The sequence below is a fragment of the Dicentrarchus labrax genome, unplaced genomic scaffold (genome assembly GCF_905237075.1).
Source record: "Dicentrarchus labrax unplaced genomic scaffold, dlabrax2021, whole genome shotgun sequence".
In the NCBI taxonomy this organism is placed as follows: Eukaryota; Metazoa; Chordata; class Actinopteri; family Moronidae; genus Dicentrarchus; species Dicentrarchus labrax.
In genome coordinates, this window is record NW_026136708.1 from 7,176,954 (window position 1) to 7,195,134 (window position 18,181).

Genomic DNA, 18,181 nt, shown 5'->3' on the forward strand with positions numbered 1-18,181 from the left:
TTGTTTGAGGAAAAAACACTGACTGCTTACAATAAATGAGTGGACAATGAATGCACAATGATGGTATCATAAAAATGGTTGTGTATAATGAGGACATAGTGATTGTCATCCTGAATTCCAGTCGGGCACTGTTGCAGCTGTGGAAGCTTCTTGAATTCTGACGTTTAAGTCTATGTTTTCTTATTGTCACTTCAACAGTCAGAGCTCAGGGTGTAAAGCATAACGCTGTCAATCAGTGAGTGTATAAATCCATCTCTAAAATGTCAGTGTGTAAATTTGCATACATTCTACATACTAACATTTACATAATTCTCATTAGTATGCAGTATGAACCCTTCAGATGTAGTCCCGCTCTCTGTAGAATAAACATAATTAAACTATATTCACAGTCTCATGTGAAGAAGAGGGGATGTGGACAACCTCAACGTGCCGCATCAACATTTGGAAACTCGAATATATATATATAAAATGATCAGGGTCGTGGATCTTTTAAGTAAGTACATTATAATACATGTCTTTCATCTTATAATGTATCCATGAGAGGGCTTTGCAGTGAGCCAGCAGGCAGGTTTTCCCACACACTAATTCAATAAGTTCTATAATAATTAACAACAAGATGCTAGCATCTATGTGAGACTGTACATAGGCACAGCGGGGTTAAAGCTTTGTGAGTATGTTAGCATGCTTCCATTAGCATGTATATGTGAAACCGGTATAATAACCATCTTAGTTTAGCATGTTAGCTTTGTACAAAGTACAGTTGAAAGCTTTGTAAAATTGTCTAATTATAAATGCTATTAGTTTTATAGATATTTGGTCATAAACCTAATTATAAGAGCTGAGAGCAGTCGCTGGCGAGAAATAGACTTTTGTAGCCCCAGCAGAAGTTGTGTGTCTAATATAGTGCCTCGATTAATGTCACTTGAGTCAACATCAGTTGAGCCTGAAGACTACAAGAGTCTGGGAATGTGGAGTTAGAAAGAAGTGTGTCGCCAGCTCCTCATCCCCGCTTGAGGCCAGTGGTTAGTTTAGCCGTTACTAGCATCGCCCCCAAAAGAACGACTACCAAAGCACCAGAAGAGCTGCAGAAGTGAAGATTCTTCCATAAATGTGGAATTAAATATAACAAACTTGAGGTGCTGCACTGAAAATGAGCGAAGCACAGATTTTGTGAAACTAATAATGTCTTTGTGATTCTTATGTACACCCAAATGTGTTTGATTTCAAGCCAGCAATAAGCAGATAGAAATTGCGGTGCCCTTAAAGTATCTGCAAAGAATACTGCTAAAAAGGTCACATCTAAAACAATGTGTTCAAACCTCCATCAAGCCACTTAGTGCAATTTTGTCAATGTCAAATGAATAATTATCTCTAGGTTTACACACAAGGTTTTACATTCAGTTAAAAAAGTTGACGTCTACCTTACCAGACTGTAAAAAAGATTTAATTCACCCACTTATTTCCAAAAGTGGTGTAACATCTCAGAAAAAGGGGTCACATCAGTCACGTTTCCAAAGTTCACATCCTTTATTTAGAAGAGAAAATCTGATTCGGTATTACAAGTAGAAAAATACAATTTCCAACAATGTCATCACTTGCAATCAACGTCATGCTTTTATTTTTAAACAGGAGTTAGTTAAATGAAAATAGTAGTAGTTGGTTAGAGGTTTAATGTGAATCTATCTCCACAGCACTGGCACTTACCATACCCCGCTAAGTAATTGAAAAGTACAAACAAATTTCACAATAAAAGCATTATATTCCAAGTAGGTTTATAGTGCTGTGCTGCAATGTTATATATGTTATGGATGGAAAAAATAAATTTAAAAAATCAGGCCAAAGTTTTTATCACGATACTGTATTATGTTTGTTTATCTTATCCCAATTTGAATAAATGAAGTGTATGATTTATTGTTCAGGTGTTGGTAAAAGTATTTATGTAGTTTAATGTCATAATTATTGAGGCAAACTGTGAGGATACTATTAGCAATTCACTTCAAATTTAATATACACAGAATGCAATGTTAATACAATCACGACACCCCAACAGGTTTTTAATCATTCTGAGTGCTGTATTGTGATGATGGGACTGAGATTGTGGCTTTTTACCATGTTGTGTGACGGGATATTACAAATCAGAGGTTCTGTACAGAGAGCTCCCACTTGTGACTTTGTTGTGGATACAGCACAAAGAGACAGTTCTTAAAGTTGCAGTTATTATTATTATTATTTTTTTAGATTTCACATAGCCTGGCGGATGTTTTCCAGGCTCTTCTCAATGTTGTCAATAACCTCCATTGCAGCTTGTGGGATCCTGGTTCCCGGGCCGAAGATGGCGCTCACCCCGCTCTGGTACAAGAACTCGTAGTCCTGCACGCACACAGAGGTGGAACACGGTTAAAATGAACTGCAGTTAATAGGGGGGAGGGGGGTAATTCAGCTTTATTCATCCAGAGAAAGCAGCATGTGAGCAGTCCCTATGTAATAACATTAGTTATGCTATAGCTGATTCAACGAGAAGTATCCCCAATAGGAAAGGGAAGAAATTTGTTTTGCAGACAAACAGTAAGATTGACAGGAACAGGACTTCAAAAGAAATCCTACAGTGTGATAATGGTAATTATATGAATCATGGGAATCCTCATCATTATAGATTGGCTGTTTTTCCTTATGACAACAGGATGTCATTTTATATACTTATCCGTGTACTTGTGTTATGAAGTGCTATATGTGTGTGTGTTTCCATAGCTCCAAGGCGCCAGTAGTCACGCTGGAGGCTTTGCAGACTAAGCTTGCCTGGGAGAGGAATTGATTTCTGTCTCTGCGGACCAATAGATTATTTAACACTGTGCTAATCAGTAACCACTGCCTACATACAAGCTATTTAATCTGTTTTCAATTAAACCCCTGACACTGTTATAGTGAGGGTCAGCAATCTAAAATGAACCTCTTTCTGAAGGCTAGAGATTTGATAATCATGGAAATCAGATGTTACCTGTGGTGGGATGACGCCTCCACAGATGACCAGGATATCTGGCCTGTTGAGCTTCCGTAGTTCCTTGATGAGCTCTGGGACCAGGGTCTTGTGTCCTGCAGCAAGCGTGCTGACTCCGACACAGTGCACATCTGCATCAACCGCCTGCTGAGCAACCTCAAGGGGAGTCTGTTCACCCAAAGGTCAAATAAAGAAAACACAACTCAGAGTGGGGTGTACGATGCATGAGAAAAAGAACAAAAATGTTTCAATATGATGCGGTGCAATACCGTCACCACAGAGCACAGTCAAACCCATCCGCTTCACTTAACTACTCCATTTAAGTAAGCTACTGTACTTGATTTTGCTTGATGAATACTGTATATAACACTAATGATATATATTACATGCAAGCTACAGTATATTTGATCACTTGCAAATTGTTTGCATAGAAAGTAAAAACACTGTGTTCTTTCAGGATCCCCAACTCTGTCAGTGACATCATACAATTAGCAAAACTGTATTTTATTACAAAATTCTACTCAGTTGTGAATATCACTTGAGGGGCAGCTGTAGCTCAGTCCATACAAACTTGGCTTTGGAACCGGTGGGTGGGGTGTTCAAGTGTACATCTTTTTCTTTAAAAACACTAATACTATTTGGTCAGGATTCTTCTAGTGGCCGGGAAGAAGGCCATTACTAAGAACTGGCTTAAGTCTGATGCTCCAAGTTATAAACAGTGGATGTCAATTATAGATGATATACTTGTGATGGAACATCTCACATGTAAGTTAGATACATACATACATACATACATACATGTATTTCCCGCTGTCTAACCTGAAACATAATTTGTGATTCAAAATACAGTCACAATACCAAGGGTATTTGTTTTGTGAGCGCTGCCCTGTAAATGACAGCAGTTAAACATAACACTCACTATTTCCTAATGTTTTTCATATATTCTATTTACTCACTGCCAGAGGAATTACTTAACACAAGGCCATATGATCAAAAGTTGAGTAATTACGCCTGCATTGTGTGACAACTGCTGCAGGGCGGCACCCCACCTCATTATAGCACATTAAAGAAAATAATTATGTACTACAGAATAGACTGGTGTATCCATCCACATCCTATACATACTGTATGTATGTCCAACATCTGAGTATTCACTCCTCTGGGTGAATATTAAGATTAGAGATTGCTTGAAATCTAGAATATCTCTAATCAACCAACAAAACAAACGACTGACTGTGTGTCTCAGCATGTCCCAACCGCCTGTACGAATTTGGGAATCAACCACAGTTACGAGGTATTGGCTCAGGGAGTGCGGCTCCTAGCTAGTAGATCGGTAGCACCCCCGCTTGGCTTGCTAACTCTGTTACATTATAACACTGTTTGTGTTATATCATACTGAGAGCTGAGCCTGCCTTCAAGCAGTCAGGTCAGACTACATTGAATATTTGGTCTGACTCATTGCATATGGATAAAAATGTTAAATTATTAACACAGAGAATGGAAGCAATCAAACTTCTCACAGCAAATATTTTAGCTCGTCAAAGCAGGAAAAGCACAGGTGTACCTAGTAAGATTAACAATGTCTTTGTTCCATTCGAGTGTGCCAGGAAGCTCTGCAGTAAATGCATGCACAATAACAGGATCCTGGTACTGACACACCTGAATGGAATGCAGCCATTAGTAATTAAGGTCACCTGTCGCAGTAACTACAATTTTGGTCAAAATTGTAGTGATGACTGAAGATTCGAAACTTTTCAATGTCTGTTTTATCTTGTGATGTGCTAGTGTAAGCTAGCTGGACGGGACAATGTATTAATGTGCTGGCGCTAGCTACCTAGCAAGAGAGGACAAGTTATTTTATGTGCTAGTGTAAGCTAGCTACAATCATTTTATAATAATAATAATAATAATAGAAACATATATAATAATAACTCTAAATGTTATGATAACATTTTCAAACACATTTCAAGCTCCCATTAGAAATATGATGACATCTGAAATGGAAATAAGGAAAAACTTTTGGGAAATGTTTGACTTTATGAAGTATTTCAGAATCACAGTCAGAAATACTTTATTAATCCCCGGGCGCACATTTGTTTCATTTCCAGTGCACCTGGTTTCAATTATGACCCCTTTTAACGCCTTAGTTCTTCAGTGCAAAGATGTGTTTGGTGGAACATTGAGAAGAAGATGAAGTGCTAAACTTTTGTGTCTTATGATATCACTGACTCTCTAAGTATCTTTAAGCAGTGGGGTTTTCACTATCAGAAGGATACAACTTTTGTAAGTAAATCACAACAAACTAAAACAAATTCATAAAGTCACTTAAATCTATTCCTTACCTTTTAATAACTATATTCTTTTACTTTTATAATAATTATAATTATTTCTCAGGAACTGACCGAAACTGATTAAATGCCTGTCATACGCTATTTTTTACTAGCAGTTCATGTGACATAAAAGGTAACTTCTGGGTAAAGTCACTACTTCAGTGTCTTACACGTTATCTTTAAATTGGCTGAGGTGGTTTAGGCACTGACCTGGAACAGGGGTCCGATGTCCACATCAAAGCCTAGGTCAGCAAACCCAGTGGCGATGACTTTGGCACCCCTGTCGTGACCATCCTGCCCCATCTTTGCCACCAGCAGTCGAGGGTTCCTGCCCTCATGGTTCTTAAAATCTGCAACTCTGAGGTTTGAAAAAAAAAAATCTGTAGGAAAACCCAATGACTGATCAGTTGATAATGAATGTCAAGATGCTAATTAGGTTTATTTTCTACCTATTGTGGGCCAAGGAAATCTCTTCATGCTCCCCGAACTCGCTGCGGTAAGCACCGCTCACCATCCTCGTGCTGGCCTTGTGTTCACCAAACACCGTCTTCATGGCATCAGTTATTTCACCAACCGAACATCTAAAAAAACAAGCAGATATCTTCTTCCTCAGTACGTTTTCACTTCACAACGGTAAAATAAAAGAAGGAAAACCAGCTATTCATTTTATTCTAAACAGCCAAAAGTCTATGTTTCCAATGTCTATATCTATAAAACATGTCACAGACAACTCTCTGGCGTTTATGTAGACAGAATCCATTCATTTGTTAACAAGGCTTTTATTGTGTTGTATTTATCAAAGGTAAATTCAGTGTTGACTGGACTGTCTCTGGGTAGACACCACAGCCGTGCGAACTGCAGCAGTTCAGTGAAGCAGCCATCAGATACTGCTCAAGTGGGCAGTGTGTCTAAGCGGTAAGACATCCACATTCAATGAACTAAAAGCTAATTTCTATTGCAGCCTGAATATCTGTATCATTTTTGGTAGTGCCATATTAGTGTCTGTGTCACATGGCAGAAAGACCTGTAGTCTCATTTCACCCAATATTGCTTTTAAAGTGAGGTCAGTCAACTGCTGAAGTGAAATAGAAATTACTGGCCATTTGTACTTATATGACAGTATAAAGAATATTACACTGAGATGGATTAAAGGTCTATTGGTAGTAAAATTGCATGGGAACTGATCGTAGATGACTGCGAGAGCTGAGTTCGAAGTCGTTCCGTGCCAGTGCCTCTCAGCAAGTAAGCTGTGATCAGCATGTGGGCTCTTTACTCACACAACATTGCACTGTAATACTGCACAGCTCAGTAAACAAAAGATCCATCAAAACAGGCTTAAAAGTTCATTTATCCTCAAGTATGTTTGGCCTCATATACAGGTCAGATGGCTGGACTTTGTCCAATATATCAAATAAGATTTCATTTCAATCAATATCAAATAACTTGATATTGATGAGCACATAAAGCTAAAGTATAGATTAATATTTCCTTACCATAAGATAAAATAGAAATCTGACAATAGCATTCTGGCATCTATAAAAACATATTAGGCAACCTTCAAATTTAAAATCTATATACAAATTTACAGCCTTATCTAGAGCCTTATTTTAAGAGATTATCTTTTTTGATAATTTTGATGAATTTTTAAGGAAGTAAAAATCAAAAGATTGATTTCCTATTATTTCTGCATTGCCTCTGATAATTTGGTTTGACTGTGACATGAACTACTGCATGACAGCCTCAGGTACGAAGAACTTCTGACTGCAAACATATCGCTACAAGTTCCAGATGAACAAAAGCACTTTAGAGGAAAATACCACAACCATCGCTGAATGATATATATGCGTGCGAAGCAAGATCACACACTGTCAAAGCATCAGGGGGTCTTACAGAGGTGAGCATGATTCCACACCACTTATAAATTGTTACACCATGGGATAGGTCATCTGATATGCCTGCTCTGTGCCTAACCTTTTCATAGAGTTTATCTGTCTGATGGAGAACATCTTTGTGATATTTCAGTCTCATAAACATCGAAGGAAAGGCGGGAAACTTTACGACATTTTATATTTGAAGCTAGTGACACAAGGGTGGTCATTGCTATCAGAGCTTTTAGCAACCGTGGGAGTTTTGACCTGGCTCGCGCTGCCTCCACAGCCAGTGCTAAAAGGTTGCCCTCCCTGGTTCGGGCGCACTCCTCAATGGCTACCAGGCACTTCTTTGCTGCCTCTGGGTCACGGCTCTGCCTCACCTGCAACAGAGAAAGGAGCCCGTTTTTTGGTCTTTATATGCCTTACCGACAACATATATATTTGATATAATTCACTATATACAGTGTATATAAAAGGGAGCTGGATATTGCTACAGATATTCCAAATCTATTTGTTTCCAATTCGTTTCAACATCAATTCAGTGAAGTATTTCTGTACAATAGCAATGTTGCTTGGATATGAATGAGATTCTCAGAGAACTAATTTTGCAAATTGTACAAGGAACCCACTAACCTGATTTATGCATTATCAAAAATTAATGAATGAATTGACCTTGTGGTGTTTGCTGGCAGTAGTCACAGGTCAGATGATCTGAGCTACACTGCATAAACAGACACACAGTGGCCATGCCTTCAAAGCCTCTATAAATCACCAACAAAGAGCTGCTATTTCCCCGAGGAAGTCAGTTTTATTCAACTGAGGTTCACAAGTCTCCCATGAGACCAGATCTTGTTGTGCGAAGAACCACAGGCTGGCCACTCGAGACTAACAAGGTTAAAGCTTCACACTTCCATGGAAAAAAGGGATCAATTAAAAGAAATACGCAGAGAATGAAAACACATGGCTCACATGCTTTTCTCGCAGATATTTAACTTGTCAATGCAGGAAAAGCATGTTGGAAGAGGTGTTGCTGATAACATTAATAGAATAGAATAGAATGCCTTTATTGTCACTACACATGTACGATGAGATTAAAAAGCCAACTCCAATAGCAGTGCAAAAAACAGTACAATTATCAAAATATATATATTATAAACATAGGACATAAAGTAATAGTACAAAAAAGGGAGGTAAGGTACACAGTCCTGAGGAGTATGTCTATGTACATTTGCAAAATAAATAAGGTGCTATATACAGTGTTAATGTTAATGTTAATTAGTGTTAATGATACATTTAGTGAGCCAGCATGCACAATAACAACACCCTGGAAGCGACACATCTGAAAGGGATGTAGCCGTTATTAATTTAGGTTATTAGCTGCACCTGTGTTTAGTCTAAATTCAGGTTCTGTCTATTCTGCGGTTCACTTCTGGCTGATAATACTGCATGTGACTCCATTCATCATCTCCTGTTCCCCCCCACTGTTTCATGTCTGTTTTACTGTCAACTATACGTGTGTGTGTGTACTAATAGCTGAGCTTTAGTCATGGCGATGCATTAATTGAATGTCTCCTGTGTGAATAAATTCAAAGCAATGTATATTGCTTTATTGTTTTCTTTTCCTGTCTTCTCATGATTAGACCTGCAATGGTATTTGGGGTATTCTTTAAACATTTAATTGAATAAAATATGAAGGTGGGAAAAACAGCAGCGTAATCTTGGTATCTAAATGCCACATATATATCTAAAAACATCCAATCATCAAAGGATCACTGACCTTTTTCAGTTTTTCAATCTGTTTTTCACGTACAACAGTGTTATCTATAGCCAGCACCTCCACAGTCTCCTCTTTTTTCAGACGGTACTTGTTTACACCAACAATGACCTCTGACCCTGTAAAGGAAAAGAACAAAAAAATATATAGATACTGAACAGGGAAGATAAAATACCACACAGTGCTTCTGGGGGTTGTTATCTAAGGAGCAGAATAAGGCACTTTCACACACATCAGAGAACAGATAACCAGGCACTTAAAAAAAACAAAACCATCATCCCCTCTGACCACATCTCAGTTTATCTCTTCCTCTCCCTTAACTGTGTTACTTCTCACCTAAATCTATCAGAAACTTCTTTCAAGTTTTCCCCACTGAATATTCACATGTGTAATATGGTCATTTAATATTCAGTGGGGATAACTCAAAGGATTCAGGGACTTTGACTATTATGGATAACCAAAATATCCTCCTTCACCATCATTCAGACAAATTAATATGTAGAAGTCCTGCATTTAATGGAAAGCTTATGAAATAGTTCAATTCTATGCGTTTCTGTAGAAGCAGGATTTTTAACACGTTTTTTATGCAGAAACAAGCAGCAAACACAACAGTTCCTATCACGGTCTTTGTGGTAGTTTTCAAAATATTTATGAAAACAGTCATTTCTTTGTATAATACTTTTCAATTATTAAATAACTAATGATTGAGTTCATATTAATATGTATTTCTAAACTCCAGTTTGTAAATTTGGGGGCTGAAGGCTCATCATCAAAAATAAACAGAAAGCAGCTTAAAGATTCAATTGGACCCCAATTTATAAAAAATATAAAATTATCTTAGAGCCTTACATGGGCAATAAGAATCAAGGCCCATCTTAAGGGGCAAAAAAATCTTGATAGCAACGATGTGTTACCAGGCTGAAAAAGTCTGAGAAGGTTTCGGCCCCTGCTCCATCACAGTAATTTCTGGCATCATGGGACAAGAATAAAAGTAAATTCCAAAGAGATACAAACAAGCCTCAATTAAGCTCCTTGATAACACCCTGACACACTTCCCCAGGCGTGTACAAGTCTCCTTGTCCGGCTCACTTGACATACACTGCCATTGGCTGCATATTTCATGTAATATTCTCCTCCCCTTCTGCTATCCTGCTGGTTTCAAAATCCCTATCAGAAACAACATCAAAACAACAACAACATCCAAGCTATCAACCAGCACACTGAAAATGGCAAGTCACCCTAACCCAGTGGTTCTCAATTATTACATGCCCCCCCCTAGAGGACAGACATTGATTCTCAAAACAGAGAAAAAAGTGCAAATGACTGTAAACATTGGTCACTTGTCAGCTTCATCAGCTTATTCCTTTTCAAAAAGGTACATGACTTTTTAACATTTGTTGTTTTTTTGTGCAGAATTTGCAACAATATTACTTATATTTAACGTTTGTCTGTTAGATGTTCTGTGAGTTGTTCTTAGAGGTCGTCTGAAATGTCAAATATACGTCTCCCGGTCTTGTCATTAGACAGAGGGACAGTATTCAGTGTCTCAGCACTTTTCTCACCTATGATTGTGACCATGTCCAATGCTGCCGTAGTATTAGCTCCTCTGCTATTGTGTGATGGTTTTTTTGTACCTTGCGATGTGGCGGTGTTTGTACGAGGCTAACGGTGCGTTTTTATTTACTGATGCCGCGCTGTTCGGCCTGTTGGCGATACGCATCAAGTATCTGATGAAAAAAGTCCAGTGGCTTATTGACATAACTGGGGTGTAAGGTCTCCAGGTGTCGTCTTAATTGGTTTGGTTTCATGCTGTCCGCTGCCAGAGTTTTTAAACATAAAACACACACAGGTCTTTCCTAATTTCCGACAGTATTCACGGTTAACCCAGAGCTATGTAGGCTTTGTCGTATTTCCTGGTCTTATAAGGTTTATGCTGGTTACCGTTACTTGCTGTTCTTGCCTCTGACGCCTCCTCCGTTTTTCTTTTTACTCCTGTCAGAAACTTCTCCATCTCTCCTCCTCCGTCAGTCACCCCTGCCTGTCGCGCCCCCCCTGACGCCCCACTATCTGAGAAGTACTGCCCTAACCCTTTCCTGGTCACTAATGGTAAGAACTTAAACAAGCTTGTTTGCAAGGATTTAGCCAGATTAATGAATGAATGAAACAATACTTTTTGCAGGGGCACTGTTGTTGCATCCTGGGCTTACTTTCACCCAAGACTGTGATTGGTTTAAAGAAATATACATCTCCAAGCTCCTCTCACATACAAAATACACACCGCTGGCTTCAAAATCAACTCTGTAGGAGACTGGATCTGCATTCTAATAGAGCTGCAAATCAATCTTGAATCTGATTAAATGTTATGTCACATTTACTTTATTTTATCAGGCTCATTTAAAGGCTAACTCCACACTAAATCTTTTAGAACCAAGAGTGTTTAAACTCTAGAGAGTATAAGACCATACCAAGGTGTTTTAAAAGGCAGCAATGCCATTGCACTGCCTAAAGCAACATGATAAAATATATGGCATGTTACATAAGGGGCATGTTTGGATTGGATTTAATATTTCAGGTCAAATTTGGTGAGACCAATTCAAACAGGATAAAGGAGTAGTACACTTCCCTCGAGGTCAAAACTGAAACCTCCTTAACACATTTAATTGCAGCTTTGTTTAAGTAAGTTAAGAAGTAGAGAGCTTTGAGTACTTAAGATAGAGGATAAAAAGATGAAAGAGTGAGAGGATCTACGGCAAGGAGCAGAACAGAACAGTACCTGAGTCGATGCGGGCCTGTCTGCGAGCAGCACATTCTTCAATACGAAGTTTTGGGATGCCCTCCGCCACAGCTTTGGCCATGCCTCCCATCTCTTCAATCTCTTTAATGAACTGTGCAATGGAAAAAACAAGTTGTAAAAGATTGACTCTATGATGATGGATTACATTTCACTTGTTCACGTGTATACCGACATTTAGTTAAAAAAAACAAGAAACAGGGAAAGGAAGAAGAAAGAGGGGATGACACGCAGCAAAGGGCCAAGGGTTGGACTCCCATTTGTTGAACCCATGGCCATTACAGCAAAGACTCAGGTACATTGGGCAGCTCTACTAGAAAGCCAATGCTGTTGCCCATCTATCCCCATGACAAACCTTCAGAGCTGTGTTATAGACGTCATCCGTGAGAGCCTCCATCATGTGCGAGCCCCCCCAGGGATCAGCGACTTTGGGGATGCCCGACTCTTCCTGGATGATGATCTGGGTGTTTCTGGCAATGCGAGCGCTCTTCACTGTGGGCAAGCCCAGCGCTTCATCGAACGAGTTGGTGTGGAGTGACTGGGTCCCCCCGAACACAGCTGCCATGGCCTCGATCACCGTACGGATCACATTGTTGTACGGATCCTAAGAAGAGGGTTCACAGGGGGGATTTCATTATTTTACACGTTTAAATGTTGACAATTATTACTTGCCTATGTGATTTCTATATCTAACCCTTTAACAGGTTTAAACAAGATGATTTATCTCTCTACACTTCAAGGTCTTTCAAACTACAACTAATAATTACTTGTTCAGTGAGAGACCAGCCTGAAGTCTGGCAGTGTGTGCGGAGGAGGAGAGACTTGGCATTCTTGGGCTGGAAATTCTCTTTAATGAGCGTGGCCCATAACCTCCTGGCTGCCCTCAGCTTGGCAATTTCCATGTAGAAATTCATCCCAATACCCCAGAAGAATGACAACCTGACAACAACACACAAATGCCAAAAAAGGAGAATTATAATCAGTTATTAAAATTGACTGACCAACAGGAAACAAACCTCATCCTGCTAGAGTGTCATATAAACTGCCCTACTGACAGAAACCCATGTCAGAGGAAGTACATGGTTGTCATGCTACTCTGGTTATTTAAAGGCTGAAACATTGTTTGGGGTACAACAAACTTTCTGCCCTTTCCACCTGTCAGCATCCACATGGACTACATTCCAGTTTTAATAGCTGGGTGTATGTGATCCACATTCGACATCAGACCATTCCTACTAATATGGGTTATAGTTGGAAGACTCAAAGTCTGATAGCTAGCATATCATGGTCACAATTCTGTAAAAAACAAAAACAATTTTAGCGATCCTGTGAAAATGTTTTTTGTTTACGTTATGTATTTATCAACCAGTCAACCTGTATGAATCAGTCTACAAACATTGGCCTCAAACATCCAAAATCGTTTGAGATACAGTATACAGGAAAATTTGGTCTGACCAAAATAATGTGTATGCAGCGGCTGTGCATCCAAGATTGAATTAATTTCCTTTTTTTCAACATAAATCCTTTTTTTACAATGTATGAAATAAACCAATAAATATTGCTTAAAGGGGAGGACAACTTGCACAGGATTCAGCTTTCTCTTGTAAAGAAATTATACAAACATCATCCTTTTTATTGTACAGCAGAAACAGTTCCCCTCACTCTGAAAAACAGTGATGGTACACTGAAAGCCTACCACCGTGGCATTAAAAAGATAAACAGATGACGACTTCAGGGTTACAATATCAACATGAAGTTCTTTGTGCAAAGCCAAGAATAAGTAAGCACTGGTCAGGGGTCCAGGAAAACTAAGAGAAATAGCTGTTGAGAGATAATAGCTCAAGGTGAAAAACCATCCATTGCACACAATGGAGTGGAAACTCTATATTGATTCAGAGTGGTCTCTGAAGTCATTATGTGAAGAAGGGTCAAGGTGGACTGGGGCCTCAGGATGTTGACTCTGCTATTTACTGAGTAATTGAAAAGCAGTGAAAAATAAGTAGCTGAATCACAAGTGCAGAGGGCGATAATGGACACAAAAGGCAAGGAACAAGAATTGGACAGAGGGAAGCGTTGATGAAGAGGAGCAGTTGTGTAATTGACTGAAAATACCATCTGCAGTCTACAGCAGCAATAAATTCATAAAGTGGGCAGGAAAAAACGGAATTCTATGAAGCAACGCTGAGCCAAAGAGAATCATATTTTTTCACATAAGAGATGCATTGTGTAACAGTTAAACAGAATTCACAACTATGTGTTTTACCTAAATGTAAATGACAGCAAACATTTCAAGGTGACAGGTCTTTATCCTATTTTCTTATTTAAATGTTTACATCTATGACATATATATGCCACACTTTGTGTTGTGCTCAATGTTAACTATGTGTATAAATTACTATAGGAAGTGTTTGATCTGACTAGCAGCCTGTCCATCTAGCTCTAATTATATGCTAATTCAGTCTGTTGGCTCAACAAATAACCAAGAAGGTATGTATTTGCCAGTTAAATATGGCTGTCTCACACACTTAATATGGATCAGTCAAACAGGCACAGTGTGAAGGGAATATTGATAAAAGACCAGCAGCTATGGTTTACTATTTGGCAGTTTCACCATTAACAGGACATTTAGTTAGTTCCTGTGTTCCTGTTTGTGTTATAAATGTAACAGAAGGGTTTGTGGAATGTGCAAAAAAGGTCTTGCTCAATGTTCACAACTGCAGGAAAATATTTTTTCAGGTAGAAAAACTGGGAGTAAAACCAAATACAGGTAAGAAATGGTCTTGTCACAAGGGGATGTTAACAAACTTGACTTTTGGGTGTGATGGCAGAAGGTTTGCTAATTGATAACAGTCAGAAAGGCCAATGATGATAGTTTATAGCAGGGTAACAAATTGCCCCAGTGCCTTAGATGGGAACCTGACTAGTGGTGGACTAGTTTTTTAAATGGATGCTGATTTAGAGAGCAGGGCGACCGATGCCTGAAATGCTGTTATCATAACAAAGTAAAGTCATTTTAGCACTAATATTGTTCTACAGCAGCCGCACTCACAAGACTGCCAGCAGATGTGTCTGCAGACATTCTTTGTTAATCGATCTCATGAGCGCAGACATCGGCCACAGTAATTATCGAAGAGAAGACATGAGATACACTAAAGGACCACTTCAGGTATAAAATAAGTGAACAGCTTCTCATAGGTGTGCACTCTTCCAACTTACCCTTCACTGGTGTACCACGCTCTGAGCATGAATAAAAGTGTGACGGTACTGTACGAGATTTTGGTCTTGTTCCTCTTTGTCAGAGTGAAATTGCAAAAGCAGACAGCAAACAGTTGAGCTCAGCATTGAGAAGGGCTGCATGTTGTAGAAAAAGCAAGTGTGATAAACACGTTATGAGGGTGTTAGGAGATGTGATAGATAGAACTAAGTGTGAACTAAATGTGTTGTACATGCTAAAACAGTGTGTTTCCAGACAAGATTTTAATCAAGGAAGGTTTACACAATATGTTGCTTTTTTAAAATATTTCACTCCCTTTCTCTTGCTTGAGCGTGAAACATAAAAAGGAGGCATGAGCTCAGGTATTACTACATACATGAATATTGTCAGTAATATTGCAGGCTTGCTTTGTGAATAATATTTAAAAATACATTAACCGACCCTAACTGTCAGCTACAAATACGTAAATCCAAACCAATCTCCTCAGTACTTAGGCAAGACCTTAATATTTTGTACCTTGGGGCAAACTCGTCGATGGTTAAACCTGCTTTCAGACCAGTGCGGCAGTACTCCAGGCCATTAGCGATGGTGTAGGCTACTTCCAGGATGGCATCCGCTCCAGCTTCCTGAAGATGGTAGCCACTGATGGATATGGAGTTGAACTTGGGCATATGCTGGTAACACAGAGAGTGATAAAAATCCCAATATGATGACTATTACATATATTAACAGCATGACAAAAACAAAGCCCCATACAAGCGGATCACGTAAGCTTATAATACTTATACGGTAGGTACCTTGGAGGTATAGGCGAAGATGTCAGCAATGGCGTGCATGGAAGGTTCCGGGGGGAAAATATAAGTGTTGCGTACCATAAACTCCTTCAAAATATCATTTTGAATGGTGCCAGTTAGTTTCGCCTTAGACACGCCCTGCTCCTCTCCAGTCACAATAAACATCGCCAGCACAGGGATAACGGCTCCATTCATTGTCATTGAAACAGACATCTTCTCCAGTGGGATTTCATCAAAGAGCATCTTCATGTCTTCCACTGTGTCTATAGCGACTCCAGCCATGCCGACGTCTCCGTGGACTCGGGGGTTGTCCGAGTCATAACCACGGTGCGTTGGGAGGTCAAAAGCCACGGAAAGACCCTGCTGTCCAGCTAAAATGAAAGAGATAGCGGATTAAAACCTGCGAGAATGTGGGGATATAATGAGTGAACGTTAAACAAACTGAAAACATCAACCGACATAAACAAAAAACAACCACAAACCATCCATATAATCTAACTTTATTCTGAAGTATTTTGTTGGTTTGTGCCCACCAAAAGTGTTGTGTGCCCCCTCTGAAATACTAATGAATGGTGAACTTAGACAATAAAAGTTGACCTTTGCTTTATTTCACCTTGCTGATTGCTGGAGGAGGCAAACATACGGTAATATACAATATATAAATACACAGCCTCGCTGCACTATTCTGAATTGCTGTCCACTTCTCTAAAGGACATTCTGATTACCTCTGCATGACACATATTTGACCACACAATGCCACAGTAATTACAGTCTTCATCTTCATGAAGCTAGTTTTCTAATTATTGTGTGTAATTCAAAGGGTAGCCTCTAGTATAACAATGGATGAAAATATCTGAATAAAGGGTTCAGATGTGTTACAGGGACACGATGTCCAACATTGTATGTTGAAGAAAACACAAACCATGTAAATGCACAAAAGATCTGAAGTGGTGAGATAATGAATGGTTTGAATGTAGGCATACCTTTAATGTTATCTTTATAGAACTTGTTGCTCTCCTCCACAGTGCTAAAGCCAGCATACTGCCTGATCGTCCAAGGTCTGTAGGTGTACATGGTGGGATAGGGCCCCCTAGTGTACGGAAACACCCCAGGCAATTCATCTGCTCTGCCAGCTGAGTCTGCTTGGGTGTACACAGGCTTGATGTTGATTCCCTCAGGCGTGCGCCAGATAAGATCTTCCGGGTTCTTTCCTTTCAGCTGTTTCTTAGCCAGACTGGCCCATTCAGGAAGCAGCTCAGCCTGGTCCTGACATGGTATGGAAGTGTGGATCAGAGAGCGGTGTGTGTGTGCTGAGGTGACAGAAGCTCTAACCAGGTGGCGCGCAGCCATCGCTGCACATGCCCTCTGTGCAGTCAGCATGCTCACTGTTGTCTCAATCAGACACACATGGAGCCCCTGAGGTAGACATGAGGAACAATAATGAAGTGATGTGGTGAGTTAGTGATGATAGTATACATGGACTTAACACTAATGAATCCCATTTCATCTTCTATAGAGTTGTTACAATGTAACAGCCCCTAACAAAACCCTAAAAGGCTGTTCATGCTGTTGAGCTAGAGGAATAAAAAGCCTCATCCACCAACGTAACGTAACGTAACGTAACGTACCACAGTGAGACACTTTAGTTTCTTTAGGTGGATGATTAGCATAAGGCTAACCAGTAACACAGTTTAGCTGTAATGCAGAGCTGGTACTGCATCTCAGTTCAGCTCAGTCAGACAGTAAAACCTGAAAATAATTATTTGCAGCTAGCGTGTGATATCACAGATGACACTGTTGTAACGTCAACATTACGCTAGCTACATTAGCATCACAGGGTAGTCGAGCTAGCCGGATATGCTCTTTTCTAAAAGTCAAAAAGACATAAAATGATTCAATCCCTATGGACGAGTATGGGAACTAGTTTAATGAACAGATAAAAAGTAAAAACACGTGTAGGTTAATGTTGACATAAGAGCTATAGTGCCGAGCACCGCTAACGGTGACTGTTAGCGAAGTTAAATAACCTCAACTTAAAGCATCTGTTCAAGAGGCCGAATGAAAGTCCGCTAACATCAGGCCTTTAACAGGCAGTCTCTGTATATTACAGCACACATATTGACATATTTCAAGATACATTTCTGACCTTGTCGTCTGTTGTGTTCTTTTAGATAGACGAAAGGCGTGTGTTCGTCCGTCCAATGAAGTTTCATAACATTAACAGTCAGCCAATCACACGCTCCCGTCAGCGGATGAACTTTGACCTAGGACACCGGAAGTAAATATAACATTCAAGATTGTTGCATTTCGTGGAGATAAGCAACGCCAGGTTGTTGTTAGTACATTCAGTGACTATGAGGACTGATTCATATTAACTCAATGTTAGTGGTTCATTCATTCATTTACGTTGTA

The 18,181-nt window shown here is 39.5% G+C and overlaps 2 protein-coding genes across 2 annotated transcripts in view; one reads left to right on the top strand and one right to left on the bottom strand.

Moving 5' to 3' along the window:
• The window catches only part of opn8b (opsin 8, group member b), a 33,519-nt gene extending 22,277 nt beyond the window's left edge, over positions 1-11,242 (top strand). The window contains exon 5 of the mRNA XM_051408885.1: positions 10,970-11,242. Coding sequence (XP_051264845.1) covers positions 10,970-11,026 — 57 coding nt within the window. The 3' untranslated portion in view covers positions 11,027-11,242. The remainder of the gene's footprint in view (positions 1-10,969) is intronic.
• Positions 1,509-18,027, bottom strand: mmut (methylmalonyl CoA mutase). Its single transcript, XM_051408870.1, has 13 exons — positions 17,916-18,027; positions 16,753-17,185; positions 15,773-16,140; positions 15,492-15,649; positions 12,529-12,700; positions 12,117-12,365; positions 11,744-11,855; positions 8,974-9,089; positions 7,461-7,576; positions 5,775-5,906; positions 5,536-5,683; positions 2,996-3,163; positions 1,509-2,370 (listed from the first exon to the last, which is right to left on the bottom strand). Exons 2-13 carry the CDS (start codon positions 17,147-17,149, stop codon positions 2,242-2,244), a joined length of 2,265 nt encoding a protein of 754 aa, XP_051264830.1. The 5' UTR covers positions 17,150-17,185; positions 17,916-18,027; the 3' UTR covers positions 1,509-2,241.
• Positions 18,028-18,181: the final 154 nt, after the last annotated feature.

Excerpts from the sequence above, each read along its gene's own strand:
- mmut (XM_051408870.1), bottom strand. The coding sequence starts at position 17,149 with ATGCTGACTGCACAGAGGGCATGTGCAGCGATGGCTGCGCGCCACCTG. Across the intron at positions 7,577-8,973 it reads AGATTGAAAAACTGAAAAAG|GTGAGGCAGAGCCGTGACCC; the intron begins GTCAGTGATCCT and ends TCTCTGTTGCAG. Across the intron at positions 5,907-7,460 it reads GTGGAGGCAGCGCGAGCCAG|ATGTTCGGTTGGTGAAATAA; the intron begins GTCAAAACTCCC and ends TTGTTTTTTTAG.